The sequence below is a fragment of the Pseudophryne corroboree genome, chromosome 2, assembly GCF_028390025.1.
Source record: "Pseudophryne corroboree isolate aPseCor3 chromosome 2, aPseCor3.hap2, whole genome shotgun sequence".
Classification (NCBI taxonomy): Eukaryota; Metazoa; Chordata; class Amphibia; order Anura; family Myobatrachidae; genus Pseudophryne; species Pseudophryne corroboree.
In genome coordinates this window covers 918,415,504-918,433,367 of record NC_086445.1, presented here as the reverse complement: position 1 = coordinate 918,433,367, position 17,864 = coordinate 918,415,504, and the positions used below count along the sequence as shown (strand labels likewise).

At 48.6% G+C, this 17,864-nt stretch overlaps 1 protein-coding gene across 1 annotated transcript in view; it reads right to left on the bottom strand.

The window, feature by feature from the left end:
* Positions 1–392: 392 nt before the first annotated feature.
* VTN (vitronectin) overlaps positions 393–17,864 on the bottom strand; it is an 81,296-nt gene continuing 63,824 nt past the window's right edge. Inside the window, exons 7-8 of the mRNA XM_063956140.1 lie at positions 6,033–6,329; positions 393–617 (exon numbers count right to left, since the gene is read on the bottom strand). Of these exons, the coding sequence (XP_063812210.1) occupies positions 490–617; positions 6,033–6,329 (425 nt within the window). The 3' untranslated portion in view covers positions 393–489. The remainder of the gene's footprint in view (positions 618–6,032; positions 6,330–17,864) is intronic.

The window sequence follows — 17,864 nt, the reverse complement described above, 5'->3', positions numbered from 1 at the left end:
AGGCACCAAAGGGTTGTTGGCCATAAGATTGTGGTCAATTTACTGCATGTGTCATGTATATGCAGATGAACATTTCTAAATATCGGTTGGGCCTCCCATATCCAAAATGCTTAGGACCAGAAGGATTTTGTACTATTCAGTATTTTGGAATATTTGCATATTACAATGAGAGATCTTGAGGATGTGACCCCAGTTGAAACACAAAATGTATTTGTGTTTCATGTACACCATATTCATGCAGCCTGAAGGTAATTTTATACAATATTTGTGCACTGAACCATCAGTAATGACTATCTCAGTCACACTCAAAAATTGTTGAATTTCAAAATATTTGGAATATCAGATTTTCAGATATGGGAGACTCACCCTATTGTACACAGAGAGAGACACACTTCTTCTGTACATTTCACTCTTTATTATGTCACAGAAATACAAGCAGAATATTCTTGGCGTGTTGCTTATTGAAAAAATGTTGATAAGGAAGGAAATTTATCCCAGGGACTTTTTTTCCTTACAAGACTTCTCGCATCCCAGCCAGTACTCAGCAATGGGCCGTGGGTAACGAGGATAGACATAATCCACGCGTTTGGTCTGGAGGTTGACGCGGTAATATTTGTCTGTGGGATAGAAGAAACAAAACAGGAGGTCATGAGATCAGATGATAATATTTGCAAATGGCTGAACTTGAAGGACTTGAAGAGATATGGACAGTGCTTAGTAATCAATATGTTACTGAAGTGGACGAGGCCACACCATGGAGAGTTTTGAACTCTGACTCCATCAGTACTTTTTGTAGCATCGTGTGACTGAAGGGGTTGTGGCCATATCTTGTGGGTGGCGTGGTTGTGTCACTTTGGCAGACTGGGCCTTGGAACTCTATAACCACCCTGCCTCCCTCCCCTTGGAGTTACTGTGAACTATAGCCAGAGTGATGCATTGTGGGAAAAGTAGTCCAGCTGGTATGCAAAATATTGTCATTGGGAACAAATTAGACATTTTCTGGCCTTGAAGCTCTTCTTTATACTTATTGCTGCATGTTTATCTGGGTTGGGTTCTGGATACCGACGGTCAGCATGGCAATGTCGGGATCCTGGCCGCCAGAATGCCAGCAGGGGGGCGAGCGCAACGAAGACCCTTGCGGACTTGCTGCACTCTGTAGCTCGCTGCGCTCGTCACAGGTTCTATTCCCACTCTATGGGTGTCGTGGACACACACAAGTGGGAATAGCCCTCGGCTCCCTGCCGGCATTCTGGTGGCCGGGATCCCGATGGCCAGGATCGTGACAACATCTCGCTTATCCTCAGTCAGTGCACATATGAGAGATAACATTTACTAGTCCCTACAACATTAACTTCAAAAACGTTTGATTTCTCCTGTCATTAACTTTGTATTTAGTTAATAGATAAAGATAATATATTAACACTTCTATTTTTTAAAGCATTCTTACTTTGCAGCATTTTTTCCACACCTGCCTAAAACTTTTGCACAGTACTTTATGTACATATCTATATATTTAAATGGATTTTTTTTTTAAGAGCAGCTACTCCGAAATGACAACATCGATTTGGATGGTTCAGGTGTCATTCAATAGGGTATGTGATGTATATGTGCAACCAAATTCTGATAAGTGGTCATGTCGTTGATGAATAACGCATCAATGGCCCTCATTCAGAGTTGTTCGCTCGGTAATTTTCTTCGCATCGCAGCGATTTTCCGCTAATTGCGCATGCGCAATGTTCGCACTGCGGCTGCGTCAAGTAAATTTGCTAAGAAGTTTGGTATTTTACTCACGGCATTACGAGGTTTTTTCTTCGTTCTGGTGATCGTAGTGTGATTGACAGGAAGTGGGTGTTTCTGGGCGGAAACTGTCCGTTTTATGGGAGTGTGTGAAAAAACGCAGCCGTTTCTGGGAAAAACGCGGGAGTGGCTGGAGAAACGGGGGAGTGTCTGGGCGAACGCTGGGTGTGTTTGTGACGTCAAACCAGGAACGACAAGCACTGAACTGATCGCACTGGAAGAGTAAGTCTCGAGCTACTCAGAAACTGCACAGAAAAATCTTTTCGCAATATTGCGCATACTTTGTTCGCAATTCTGCTAAGCTAAGATACACTCCCAGAGGGCGGCGGCTTAGCGTGTGTACTGCTGCGAAAAGCGGCTAGCGAGCGAACAACTCGGAATGAGGGCCAATGTCGGGATTTTTTTCCCATAGAAAAAGCATTGAGTGGGGGGCACGCATTTTTTTTTCTTTTTTTGGCCTGTTGACTGGTATAGTGTATAGTCAAAATAGTTGATAACATCAAAACTCACACAGTGCAAAAACATGAAACCTATTCCCATCTTGGAGTCTACGGGGTAATTCAGACCTGATCGTAGCAGCAAATTTGTTAGCAGTTGGACAAAACCATGGGGGTCATTCCGACCCGTTCGCACGCAGCGGTTCTTCGCTGCGGTGCAAACTGGTCAAAACTGCGCACACGTGGTGTGCGCATTGTGCACGTGCGTCGTTGCCCGGCGACGGATGTCGCCAGGCAACAGAGCACCCAGCGAAAAAAAAAGACGCTGCACTGGACGGAAGAAGATGGACAGCTGAGAGGCGTTCCGGGGCGGATACTCACCGTTGGAGGCCGTTTTCGGGGAGTGAGAAGAAGAACGCAGGCATCTCCAGGCGAACGGAGGGCGGATGTCTGACGTCAGGACCGGGGCCTTCATCGCTGGATCCATCACACAGGGTAAGTATGTCCAGGGCTGGTCTTGTTTTGCAGGAAACTTTTTAAGCGTAGCAGGGCTGCACAAGCAATCGCAGCCCTGCTATGCTAAAATACACTCCCCCATAGGCGGGGATTAGTTGATCGCAGCAGCAGCAAAAAGTTACTGGCTGCGATCAACTCGGAATGACCCCCAATATGCACTGTAGGTGTGGCAGATATAACATGTGCACTGTGCAGAAAGAGTTAGATTTGGGTGGGTTATTTTGTTTCTGTGCAGGGTAAATACTGGCTGCTTTATTTTTACACTGCAATTTAGATTTCAGTTTGAACATACCCCACCCAAATGTAACTCTCTCTGCACATGTTACATCTGCCCCCCCTGCAGTGCACATAGGGGGTGATTCAGAGTTGATCGTAACTGTGCTAAATTTAGCACAGCTACGATCAGGCATGCGAGGGGACGCCCAGCAGACGGCTAGTCCGCCCCGCATGTCAGTCCCTGCCCCGTCGCAGAAGTACAAAAGCATCTCACAGAGGCGATGCTTTTGTACTTCAGGAGTAGCTCCCGGCCAGCGCAGCTGCTGCGCGCTGGCCGGGAGCTACTCGTCGCTGCCCGGGTCGCAGCGGCTGTGTGTGACGTCACGCGGCCTGCCCCCGGCACGGTCCGGCCACTCCTGCATTGGCCAGACCGCACCCCTTAAACAGCGGCTTAATGCCGCTGTCCCACCCCCTCCCGCCCAGTGACCGCCTCTGCCTGTCAATCAGGCAGAGGCGATCGCTAGCTAAAGACAGCCATTGGCTGTCTGGCATGCGTCAGCACACTGCGACACCGGCGCATGCGCAGTTCAGGCATGATCGCTGCTGTGTGAAAACGCACAGCACCGATCAGGTCTGAATGACCACCATGGTTTTGCCCAACTGCTAACAAATTTGCTGCTGCGATCAACTTTGAATTAGGCCCTTGAAGGGGTTAAAGGAACATTAACATAAAAAGAAAGAAAGGATTTGACAATAAAAGCTTTCTGGGGAAACACTCTTACTAATTGGGAAATGAAATTGATCGTCTATGTTACTCTTATTATGTACAAATAGCTAATTGTTTTATTTATCAAGCATAATTATCTTTGTGGTTATATTGCAAGAAAATAATAAAAAGATTACAATCATTCCTTCAACATTAACTAATGGTTTGTGGTGCTGACTGACTTTACCTGTTTACAGAGTAAGAAGCTGATTCAGAGGTGGTCGCCGGTAACCCATCATGCACAAGTGGCCGGTGGTTTCCCTCTGCGTATGTGTCTGTCCCACACTGCACATGAGCCGCCATGGTGACACAGAGGTGCAGATTGAAATTGATTGATGATCCATCAATATCGAAGGCCGTAACTAGGAGGGGGGGGGGGGGGGCGTTTTTGCACAGTGGGCGATCAGGAATAGACTGTGCACGCGTGTGCACCGCAATGCACAAGCGCGTCGGCAAACAACAGGCATTGCCGGACAGCGACAATTTCAATCGCACAGCCATTCGCAAGGTGATTGACAGGAAGAGGACGTTTGTGGGAGGTCACTGACCGTTTTCAGGGAGTGTCAGGGAAAACGCAGGCGTTCCCACATAGGTGTGCGCAGGGGGGGTGCCTGGTGCGCCCAGGCACCCCCTAATGTCTGGCACTCCGATCACACATGCCTGATGCAGCGATCGCCGAGCAGGCTGATTACTGTCCCCTCTGTGCTGCACCCTGTCAGGACTGCATTACTGACCGGACACCTGGGTTACTCAAGGGTGCCACTGCCACCGGCTTTCAAACTCCCAGCTCCACCTCCATGTACAAAAACAGCGTGATGTGACGTGATTACGTCATGCTGCTCGCACACCCACTCGTCACACCCGCCACATATCCACCTCTCTCCTTCTATGCTATGCCAACGCCAGCCACTGATGAGGATCAGCATGCAGCCAGCGTTCCTCTTAGGAAGATAAATTCAATACTGGCAGGCAGCCGGCGGCAGCATTGGCACGTCACTCGTTTTTCCAGCAGCAGCAGTACTAGTCTGCGACTGTCAGTGTCAGTGAGTGACTGACTTGTAAGTAAGCTGCTGCAGCTTGCAGGGGAAAGAGACGGTGAGCCAGACCAGGCTGAGGAGGAGCAGTGTAATTGCAGTGAGTGCCATCAGGGGTGTTTGTTTGGTGCACACTACAACATCTGACAATGGGGGTAATTCTGAGTTGATCGCAGCAGGAATTTTGTTAGCAGTTGGACAAAACCATGTGCACTGCAGGGGAGGCAGATGTAACATGTGCAGAGAGGGTTAGATTTGGGTGTGGTGTGTTCAATCTGCAATCTAAATTGCAGTGTAAAAATAAAGCAGCCAGTATTTACCCTGCACAGAAACAAAATAACCCACCCAAATCTAACTCTCTCTGCACATGTTATATCTGCCTCCCCTGCAGTGCACATGGTTTTGCCCAACTGCTAACAAAGTTCCTGCTGCGATCAACTCAGAATTACCCCCAATGTATCTGCTTTATTAGGATTGGTACAAGGGTGGATATTTTATATTGTGTTGACCGTCAATAGATGGCGCTAGACACGCCCAAAAGGCGGTGCTAGACACACCCCTCCCAACGGTGCACCCCCTAATAAAACGTGCTGCGCACGCCTATGCGTTCCCAAGTGTTTTCAGGAAGGGTGTGTGACATGAGCTCTGGCCCCGATCAGCCTGGAGTAAGTCCTGGGCTGCGCACAGACTGCACACAGTGGAAAAACCATTCAATGGTGAGTGAGTGAACGGATTTGCAGCTGTCCGCTGACTGAGGTTTTTTTTTGCAGCTCGGGTACACATGCGATCGCACACTTACACAGCGAATATACACTCCCCTTAGGCGGGAACTATCTGATCGCAGGATAACAATTTTAGCAGCCTAGCAATCAGGTCTGAATCACCCCTCATGTCCGATGGTACAACAAATGGTGCACTAACAGTGTGTCTTTGTATGCTCAACAACGAATTTGTGCCACAGCCAGTGGGCGTATTAACAGGGTAACAACTGACTGCAGCATTAATATAAAGACGCAGTAGCAGCTACAACAAAACTGGCAGTCGCTACTGCAACTACGTCCACCTCTGAGACACCCCTAAAAGAGTGAATATAGACTAACAGTATATAATAATATATATGCCGGTATCAGTCTGACACTCTTATAGGATGAGGACTGGCGGTACAGAGAGGATCCAACAGATTAGGAATGTAAGTGGCCCCTGGGCCTTCCCCCTGGGAACACATTCCTAGAATAAGCATGCTCCTTACTTTGGGGTATTACTCACCTTTTTTAAAGAAGTAGACACTCTGGACTGGCTGGCATTCGGCACGGCTTGGTGGAGGAAGCCAGTCCGGATCATATTCATCATCATCATCAAGCATATCATCCAGCATGTCAATCAAGCTGGGTCTTCTCTTGCGGCTTTTCCTGCGTTTAGACTTTCTTCTCTTGCTACGACGTAAGGAAGGACTTTTCTCTTCTTGAACATAGATCCTGCTTGGCAGCACAGCATCCACTCCATTGGGCACCCCTTTCCAGTCCTTGCTTATATATTTAGGGCCTTGACTTCTTAGTGGTGTGTCTATGGAAATGGGTTCATAAAAAAATGTGAATAAGATACATGCAAGCTTAAATACACGCGTCAAAAGTCATATAACAGTGGTACAAGATATGAGGATGGCCTATATACAGTCTATAAGTCAGTAGAGGTTCAGTATGATTTACCAACGGACACAATACCGACGGTCATAATCCCGACAGCCATTGACCTACTGTCAAAATACCAACATTCATTATGCCGCCATGTTCAAAATGCAGACATAGTCAGAATACCGACATTTGAAATGCAGACATATCAAAATACAGACATAAGTTTTTTTTTGTGTCAGTGTCATCATAGGTCGACATGGACACCATCTAAGTGTACCGCGTCCCCTCGCATGGCTCGCTGCGCTCTGCACACTATTATATTCCCCCTCCAGGTCCACTGGGATGGTAAAGTATGAACAGGTCTGTTTTGGGGCAAAAATTCCTCAAAACGCATGCCGGTATTTTTGTATCTGTATACTTACCGCATATTACAAAATGAACACAAGCTGACCAAGTAAAGAAAATATACAGTATACTAGCCTGGACTAGGCGGATTCAGGTAGGCGGGCACCATGGTACATGCCCCCATTCCTTTTGTTTATGAAAATTGCTTTTTTATTACTATTTAAAAAACACGGTGCATTGACCGCTACAGTGAAATGGCACCGCAGCATTGCAATGGTATGCCACCACCCACCCGTCCCCCAGTAACTTAGAGCAGCTAACAGGCTGGCAGCTGCTGTCTGAGTGCAGGCCGGACGGATGGGGAGGAGGGGCCGCGATCCTCTCTCCTCTCCCAATTGCACCGACCCCGGCTTCCTTACTGAGGATGTCCTTGCCGCCCGGGATCTGTAGTCATGAACTCGTGACTGACCCCAGCATTAAGCCCAAGGAAGAGCAGAGGCAGGTCTGGGCCTTGGTAAGAAAATTGTAATACTATCACTTACTGCTGTCACCCTCTCACTGTCGTCCACTGCACCCCCTCCCTATCACCCACTGCTGTCACCCTCTTTCTGTCACCCACTGCTGTCACCCTCTCCCTGGCATCACCTTCTCCCTTTCACTAACTACCTTACTGCCTCTCCCTGTCACCCACTGCCTGTTACCTTCCCCTGGTGTCACCCACTGCCTCTCACTGACATCAACACTGCCTCTTCCTGGAGTCACCTTCCCTGTCAACCTTTCCCTGTCAGTTACTGAATCTCCCTACCCTCTCCGTCACCCACTGCCTCTCCTTGGCATCACCCACTGCCTCTCCCTGTCACCTACTTCCTGTCACCCACTGCCTCTCTCTGTCAGCCTTTCCCTGTAACTCACTGCCTCTCTCCATGTCTCCCACTGCCTCTTCCTGTCACCCTCTATCTTCTGTCACCCTCTGGCTTTCCAAGACATCACCCTCTCCCCTTCATACGGATATGGCATTCCATTTGAGGTCACGCCCCTCTCCTCTCTCAATTGCTTCAACCCGGCTTCCTTACTGAATATGTCCTTGCCGCCGGGGATCTGATGTCACTAACCCAAGAAGGAGCCACCATCCACGCGCTGCAGTTCTGAGACCTGGTAAGAGAATTGTAGTACTGCATATTTATCACCCACTGCTGTCACCATCTCACTGTCAGTGTCACTCACTGCTGTCACCCTCTACCTGTTACCCACTGGTGTCACCCTCTCCCGTGTGTCATCCTCTCCCTGTAACCCTCTCCCAGTAACCCACTGCTGTCACCCTCTCCCTGTCACCCACTGCTGTCTCCCTCTCCCTGGTGTCACCCTCTCCCTGTTATCCACTGCTGTCACCCTCTCCCTTGTGTCATCCTCTCCCTATCACCCACTGCTGTCACCCTCTCCCTGTCACCCACTGCTGTCACCATCTCCCTGGCATCACCCTCTCCCTGGCACCAACCTTTCCCTGTCACCCACTGGTGTCATCCTCTCCCTTGCTTCACCCACGGTCTCATCCTGGCATCACTTGCTGCCTCCCCCTGTCACCCACTGCCTGTCACCCTCTCCCTGGTGTCACCCACTGCCTCTCCCTGGCATCACCCACTGCTTTTTCTTGGTGTTACTCTCCCTGTCAACCCTTTCCTGTCAATCACTGCCTCTTCCTACCCTCTCCCTTACCTACTGCTTCTCCCTGCCTCTCTCTGTCACCCACTGCCTCTTTCTGTCACCCTCTCCCTGTCACCCTCCCTGTCTACCTCTCCCTGTCACCCACTGCCGTGCCCTGTCACCCACTGTCTGTCACCTTCTCCCTGGTATCACCCTGTCCCTGCTGTCACCCTCTCCCTGTTACCCACTGCTTTCACCCTCTCCCTTGCATCACCCTCTACCTGTCACCCACTCCCTGGTGTCACCCTCTCCCTGTCACCCACTGCTGTCATCCTTTTCCTTGCTTCACCCACGGTCTCATCCTGGCATCACTTACTCCCTGTCACTCACTGCTAGTCACCCTCTCCCTGGTGTCACCCACTGCCTCTCCCTGTTATCACCCACTGCCTCTTCCTGGTGTCATCCACACTGTCAACCCTTCCTTGTCTGTCACTGCCTCTCCCTACCCTCTCCGTCACCCACTGCCTCTCCCTGGCATCAATCACTGCCTCTCTTTGTTACCCACTGCCTCTTTTCATCACCCTCTCCCTGTCACCCACCCTGTTTACCTCCTCCTATCACCCACTGCCTTACCTTGTCACCCACTGTATGTCACCCTCTCCCTGGCATCATCCACTGCCTCTCTCTGGCATCAACCACTGCCTCTCTCCATGACCCACTACCTGCCACCCACTGCTGCTCTCTGTCGTCCACTTCCTGTCACCGACTGCCTCTCTCTGTCCTCTTTCCCTGTCACCCACTGCCTCTCTCCATCACCCTCTCTCTGTCTCTCACTGCCTCTTCCTGTCTCCCTCTATCTCTTGTCACTCTCTCCCCTTCATCTGGATAAGGCATTCCCTTTAGGTCATGCCCCTTGTTGCGAGGCCACACCCACATTGCAAGACCACACCACTTTTCCAGGAGCACGCACACTGAAGGTAACACCAGCCCCCTCTTCCTCTGTCATGGTGCCCCCCTGTCATTCTGTTTTGGATCCGCCCCTGGCCTGTACTCACTGAAACACATACAGTGCCTTGCTAAAGTATTCACCCCCCTTTGCATTTTTCATGTTTTGTTGCCTCACAACCTGGAATTAAGATGGTTTGTTTGAAGGTTTCCATCATTTCATTCACAGAACATGGCTACAACTTTGAAGATGTTTTTTTTCATATTTTTATTGTGAAGCAAACAACAAATACGACAAAATAACAGAAAACTCCGCGTGCATAACTATTCACCCCCCTAAAGTCAGTACTTTGTAGAGCCACCATTTGCGGCAATTACAGCTGCAAGTCGCTTTGGATAAGTCTCTATGAGCTTGCCACATCTTGCCACTGGGATTTTTGCCCATTCCTCAAGGCAAAACTGCTCTAGCTCCTTCATGTTGGATGGTTTCCGCTTGTGACCAGCAATCTTCAAGTCTGACCACAGATTCTCAATTGGATTGAGATCTCGGCTTCGACTAGGCCATTCCAACACATTTAAATCTTTCCCCTTAAACCACTCGAGTGTTGCTTTAGCAGTATGCTTCAGGTAATTGTCCTGCTGGAAGGTGAACCTCCGTCCCAGTCTCAAATCACAGGCAGACTCAAACAGGTTTTGCTCAAGAATATCCCTGTATTTATCACCATCCATCTTTCCCTTGACTCAAAACAGTTTACCAGTCTCTGCTGCTGAAAAACATCTTCACAGCATGATGCTGCCACCACCATGTTTCACTGTGGGGATGGTGTTCTTGGGGTGATAGGATGTGTTGGGTTTGCGCCAGACATAGCGTTTTCCTTGGTGGCCGAAAAATTTAATTTTAGTCTCATCTGACCAGAGCACTTTCCTCCATACATTTGGGGAGTCGTCCACAGGCCTTTTGGCAAACTCAAAACGTGCCTTCTTATTTTTAACACTAAGTAATAGCTCTATGGAGTGTACGGCTTATTGTGGTCACATGCACAGATACACCAGTCTCTGTTGTGGAACTCTGCAGCTCCTTCAGGGTTACCTTTGGTTTCTGTGCTGCCTCTCTGATTAATGCCCTCCTTACCCAGTCTGTCAGTTTGGTAGCGGCCCTCTCTTGTCAGGTGTGTTGTGGTATCATGTTCTTTACATTGAAGAGGATGGATTTGATGGTGCTCCGGGGGATCATCAAAGATTTGGATATTTTTTAACCCAACCTTGACTTGTACTTCTCAACAACTTTGTCCATGACTTGTTTGGAGAGCTCCTTGGTCTTCATGGTGTGATGCCTCTTGCTTAGTGGTGTTGCAGCCTCTGGGGCCTTTCAGAAAAGGTGTGTTTATACTGATAGATCATGTGACACTTAGATTGCACCCAGGTGGACTTCATTTCACTAATTATGTGACTTCTGAAGGTAATTGGTTGCACCAGAACTTTTGAGGGGCACCATAGCAAAGGGGGTAAATACATATGCACATGCCAATTTTACATTTTTTATTTATAAAAATTATTTTTTTATAAATTTTTCTCATTTCACTTCACTAACTTAGACTATTTTGTGCATATGCATCACATAAAATTCAGATTAAAAAAATTCAATTACAGGTTGTAATGTAACAAAATAGGTAAAAAGCCAAGGGGGGTTAATACCTTAGCAAGGCACTGTAGGAGGTTTAAAATATCTGCTACATATTGTAGTACAAAATAACTCATGCTCAACTAGATTATTACAGAATTGAATGGGTCTTTGGATCAGAATGGTGGGTTTAGCAGAGGTGCAAAAATGTCATATGGAAGGAGATGGGCAGAGTGAAGGCATTCCTAGCCAGGGCCGTAAGTACCTGTGTGCCTGGCACACAGTGCAGTCGCCATGAGGGCGCAACTGGCTGCATCCCCGTTCCAAGGGGACTTTAGTCAGTAGCATTGTAATGGGCAGGGAGAGGAGCCGCAGCTCCGGGTACAGTGGAGAAGGAGGAGGAGGGAGGTGGACTCGGGAGCCGCAGCAGCGCACTGTAATTGGTGGCGGCACCGCTGCAGCTGTCCCGCTCCTTCCACATAGGCTGGCCGCCGCCGCTGTGAATGCTGGGATGAGGACGAAACGCGTCTTCATCCCAGCATTATATTATATAAGTCTAAAAGACGAAACACGTTGGGTTTTCCCCCACTGACCTCCTACTATATATATATACACACACACACACACACACACACACACACACACACACACACACACACACACACACACACACACACACGTATGTGTGTACAAGGTATGGTTATTAAAGACTGATTTTATCATTTACATTTAATTATATTAAGTATGTTTAAATTCCATTCCCCTTGTGTGTACCCCCCTCTGCATCCAAACACTGCTGCATTTTTATTTTCTCTTGGTCAAAGCTGTGCTGTAGCTCATTATCTGCTCCGTCATTTTCTTCTTTACCTCAGTAACTGATGCAGAACGGGTTCCTTTGAGAACAGATTTAACTTTAGGGAAAAGAAAGAAGTCACACGGTGCTAGGTTTAGTGAGTATGGAGGGTGTTTTAGCACTGCAATCTGTTTCTCAGCCAAAAACTGCTTCACAGAGAGCTGTGTGGGCTGGTGCGTTGTCCTGACGGAGGATGAATCCATTTTCCCACAACTCTGGCCTCTTTTTTTTTATTGTTTCCCGAAAAGTTTCTTGAACATTTTGTAGTAATGTTGATTCACTGTTGCTCAATCTGGTACCCAGTCTGACAATATAACACCCTCGATACAGATCTGTCTGGCTACAGCTTTGCTGCGTATAGCAGCATTCTGTAGTGGGGTGCATCGCGACATGCCGCATGAATACGCAGTGGCTGCCAGCCCCATTGTAGGGACACATAGCGGTAGCGTGCGTACGCACATGACCAGGGCCGTAACTAGGTGTGTGCCGATGGTGCCTTGCCCAAAGCACAAATGCACTGAGGGCGCACCATCTGGCAGCACACCCGCAAGGCCGCTATCGCCTGACTCCGTAGTGCACACACTCATCTCCCGCTGTCGGGGGGGCATGCTGTTTCTTGCACACAGCGCTAAAATGTCTAGTTACGGCACTGCACGTGACCCACTAACTTTATCAAAGAAAACAAATAACGTGGCTTTGAATTTGGATTTGCTTTGATGTGCTTTCTTCATTCTTGATGATGGTGGTATTTTCCAGTGCATTGACTATCGTTTTGTTTCAGGATCCTATTGGAATATTCATGTTTCATCACCGGTAATAACTTTATCTAAAAAATGTGACTCCGTTTGAATTTGTTCCAAAGTATGGATTTTTTTTCTACATTTTCGTTTGTGTTTGATGTGCAAGGCCTTCTGGGATGTTCATCATCTTCGATATCCTCATGAGCGTCACTAAATCTTTCAGGCCACTCAAACACATATGCATATGACATACAATCTTCCCCGTAAGCCTCGGTTTGCATATGGAAAGATTCGTTGGACGTTTTGTTCAATTTAACTAAAACATTTAAGTTAACACATTGTTCTGCTTTCGATGTAAGCATTTTTATGACGCACGGGAAAAACACAGTTTGTTTGAACATTGGCCCTCATTCCGAGTCGTTCGCTCGGTAATTTTCTTTGCATCGCAGCGATTTTCCGCTTATTGCACATACGCAATGTTCGCACTGCGACTGCGCCAAGTAAATTTGCTAAGAAGTTTGGTATTTTACTCACGGCATTACAAGGTTTTTTCTTCGTTCTGGTGATCGTAATGTGATTGACAGGAAGTGGGTGTTTCTGGGCGGAAACTGGCCGTTTTATGGGAGTGTGTGAAAAAACGCTGCCGTTTCTGGGAAAAACGCGGGAGTGGCTGGAGAAACGGGGGAGTGCCTGGGCGAACGCTGGGTGTGTTTGTGACGTCAAACCAGGAACGAAACTGACTGAACTGATCGCAGTGGCAGAGTAAGTGTCGAGCTTCTCAGAAACTGCTAAGAAATTTCTAATCGCAATTTTGAGAATCTTTCGTTCGGAATTTTGCTAAGCTAAGATTCACTCCCAGTAGGCGGCGGCTTAGCGTGTGCAATGCTGCTAAAAGCAGCTTGCGAGCGAACAAATCGGAATGAAGGCCATTGTGTGGCAGCAAACTACCTGTGCGAGAGGGGTGAAACATCTGTCACAGCACTGTATAAATACAAATTGTTGCATCTTATTAATAAACCATAGTTTGTGCTTTTTTCATTTTTTCTTCTTCAGTGGTCTATAATATAACAGGTGGTGTATGCATCATATAAGCTAAGAGGGGTATACTGATGAGGTGGTGGAAGGTAGGTGAGAAGCTATGATGCCCATGGTGCTTGCAACAACCCACAGCACAGACCACACCCCCACATCACTGGCCACACCCTTATATCAGTACTCACACACCCACCATGCTGGTCACACCCCCTGTGGCAGCACATAATAGGCCCTTCATAAATTTCAGCTCCAGGCCAGTGAGGACCTTAATCTGGCACTGGCGCTGTTCCTAGCAAAGTACACTGGCGTTTCTATAATGGGTGCAGTGTGTGCGGTGCACACGGGCCCCTGAGTCCAGAGGGGGCCCCCACCGCACACGCTGCACCCACTTTTAAAATACTCACCACTCCGGAGTCCAGCGCCGGCATCCGCAGCGCTATGAAAACACAGTGAAATGGCTCAGCGGCCATTTTCCCGGAGTTTTGCGCATGCGCAGTAGAGAAATCTCAGAAAATGGCTGCCGCGCCATTTTCCCGGAGATCTGCGCATGCGCAGTAGTGTCTGAGCCCTCTTGCTCAGACTCTACAGCGCTCCGGGCAGTGAGGAGGGGGCCCGAATGGAGGAGGCTGAACACGGGCCTCCTCCTCTCTTAAAGCGCCCCTGACAGGAGGCATACCAATGCACTTTTCGGCACAGTGCAGAAATGAGATTTCCTTTTCTTGTAACAAGATTATTGTAGTGAGATACAGTGGTGGAAAAGGAGCACTTTAACTTTTAATAGAACCTGATCCATTTTAACAAAATAAGTGAAACTAAAGTAGAAGGTGGTTGGATTTGCCTCTGGAGATTTCTCCGCCTTTCTGCACACCTAGGTGGCGCACTGCTATGCTGTGGAGCGGTCTCCTATAAGACAAGTACACCTGCACCTTGAAGTGCACTGGATAGAAACTCCCAATTCTCTGGTACAAAACCATCAGATGCACTTTAGAAATTACTTCCAAAAGGTGAACCTCTCAGTGCATATAAATGGGAAGCTCACAGTGATAGGGCAATGCTGCTTAAATCAAACCATTACAGGAACTATGCAGATGAATGAAACTGGATGACTGAATTCTCCAGAGACACAAGCAGACATGGTAACTGCTCATAACATTACACCCAGTACTGAATTATAAGCTTTGGTATGAGTCATTACTTAAAATGTAGGTTTCTGTAGGAACTGCTGTGATGCCAGATTTACCAAGCTCCGCAATGCAAAGCCTATTACCTACTATTCTGCAAAATCTTCTTTCTCTGTCGGCCCCTAGTACACATGAGACCCGAAACAGGGTTCTACTTCAACCAATGGTAATGTCTCTCGAGATTTTGTATAGGTTTACTGTAGCTGCTCTGGTTTGCTTTAGAAGTGCAGAGACTCAGGGCCGGTTCTAGACCTTGTGGCGCCCAGGGCGAAAGTTTCCGCTGATGCCCCCCCCCCCTTCCCCACACAGGTAAAACAGAGTGAGTGCACAAAGTTGGCACGCATCAAAAATAGGGGCGTGGCTTCATGGGAAGGGGCGTGGTCACAGTAGCTGTGCCCTCAGTAGTTGTGCCCCCAGCAACTATGCCCCCTGTAGCTGTGCCCCCTGTAGCTGTGCCCTCAGTAGTTGTGCCCCCTGTAGCTGTGCCCTCAGTAACTGTGCCCCCAGTAGCTGTGCCCCCAATACTGTGCCCCCTGTAGCTGTGCCCCTAGTAGCGCCGATTACCTGAAAAAAAAAAATACTTACTATCCCCACTCCTGCTTCCCGACTGCTGCTGTCTTCTGTCTCCGGTGCCGCTCCTCGGATCTATGGGAGAGATATCATGACATCTCTCCCATAGCACCGCACAGACGCTAGAGGTCAATTATAACCTCTAGTGTCTATGGCTGCTCCCACAATGTTGTGCGGTGCGCGATGACGTCAGGGCGCTCTTCACACCTTCGTAAGGGGCGCTCTTCACACCGTCGTAAGGTGCTACGCCCCCTTAACCCTTGCACACCCTTGTGGTTGTGAGGTGTAATTGGGGTGGCCTGTGGGTGGCCAAGATGGTGTGGGTGGTGGATGATTAGGCAGGATGGTGTAAGGGTGCAGTTGGGTCTGTATGCTTGGGGCTAGCATTGATGGATGTTGTAGGGAACAAAAGACATAGGAATTGTAGGAATAGTGGGTGTGGGGTGAAGGGGAATGGGTGAGGGTGTTGTAAGGTGTCATGGAAGTTTGAATGTCACATGGTGATGGTGGGTGGTTTTTGGTGGTTTTTGGTGGGTATTGGTGAGGTGTGTGTTGGGGAGGGGCTTTGTGAAAGGGGAAGGGTGTGTAGAGCTGTGTGTGGTGTTAGGGGGTGATGTATGTCTGTTAAATGGGTGGTAGGTATGGTGGAGATTTGTATTGGTTTTTTATTGTGCGGTGCGCTGAGGGTTGGTCAGGTGGCTGGGTTTTTGTCGTGTATGTGGTAGAGTGGCATGCAGGTGTGTACTGATGCAGTAGTTGTGTGATGGTGAAGGGAATTACTGTTTTAGGGGTGGGATGTTGTTTAAAATGTTGGGTTGTGGAGATCATTTGGTCTTAAAGGTGTGGTGTGGCTAGGTTGGTTGTTTGCAGGTGTGGTGTAAAATGTGGTGTTAAAGATGGTGTGTACTGTAGGTGGGTTGTCAGAGGGCCTTTAGGAAATGGTCCAGGGTAAGGGAAGTGGTGTGTAATGATTGGCAAAGGTTTTGTGGAAGGTAGGTTGACAGAGGGTGCATTGTGTGGCAGAGGTGGTAGATGGGTAGGTGGGTTATGAGCAGGGCCATGGGGTGTATGTATTGGTGCTTGGTTGGTGATGTGATGGCGTGGGTAGGGTGCTGAAGGTGTTGTGGATGGTGTACTGGTGATTTGCAGGGGTAGGGGGATAGTGGTAGGCGAGGGAAAGATGGTGTGGATGTGCGGGTGAGGGCAGGGGTGTGTATGTTTTCTGGTGTGTATAGATGTTGTGCCGTAGGGGTGAGTGGTTATGGGTGGGTGAGGTTTACATGTGTTGTGTGTGATTTCTGTGGAGGGTATTGTAAGGTGTGCTAAGGTCAGTGGTGGTGTTTGTGGGTGGGTGGGTGGGGTGTGCAAATAGTGAAAGTTGTGTTGTTGCAAATGGTTTGGTGGAGGGGTGGTGTATTTGTGAAGGGTGGTAGGGAGATAAGGTGCTAGTGTGTTTCAGGGGTGGGCTTGTGAGGTGGTGTTGGAGAGGCATGTGCATTGTTGTTGGGGGTGTGGTTTAGTGAGGAGGAGTTGTGTTAAGGTGTGGTTGTGGGATGGAAATGTAGGTTGTGACAGTTTGTGTGGAGAGATGGTGGGGAAGGTTGTGCGTGTGTTGTGTGTCTGGTTAGAGAAGGGGAAATGTGGATGTGATTGCAGAGTTGCAGTGTAAAATGGCTTATGTAGCTGCTGTCAGTGGTGGTGGGTGTCCTGTGGGGAGGATGAGAATGTTAGAGACTAAATGGAGGTAGAGTGAGTGAGTGAGTGAGTTATTGTGTGGGCGCGTGTGTAAGGTTTGGTGTATGGTGTCCTTTAGATGGGGGGAGTTGGGTATGGTAGAGGGGGTGCATAGGTGGGGTTGTTGGCTAAGGGTAGGTGTATTAGGGGTAGGGACATAGTTGTTATATGATTAGTTTACTGGTGTGTTGTGATAGGGATTGTGGAGGGTGGTGAAAGTTTTGTGGATTTGGTAGTGGTGGTAGGGTGGGTAAAGGGGATTGCTTGGAGTGGGGCAGTAATTGTGTGTGTATTGGGAAGTGTGCAGGAACGTGGATGATACTGTAGTTGGTGTGGGGTAGGGGGGAGGGATGGGTGAGCAGGCAAGACTTGGTAAAGTTGGTGGTGTTGTGCATGTGTTGCCCAGGGGGATGGGTGACTGTGTCCAACACGGTACCGGCATCCCCTGTGACCGCAACGGCGGGAGTCAGTGCACGTCCACAGCATGGTCACCCGCAGTTGGCTGGGTTTGGCCGACAGGGTTGTTGCTACTGCTGTCCCCAGCGGGACATATATATTAGCGTTGTGATTTTGTGCCTGGCTGTGTAACGCAGGTAGGTGGATTAGGAGTAGGGGCATAGTTGTTATGCGTTTAGGTGGAAGGTGGTTTGTGATAGGGTGTGTGCAGGGTGAAGAAAGTTGTGTTGATTTTGGAGTGGTGGTAGGGCGTGTGTGATGTTTTGGAGGGGGCCTGAAAATGTGTATGTTGTCAATGTGTTTGTTTGTAGGGTAGATGTGTAGTGTTGTGGGATATGTGTGGTTG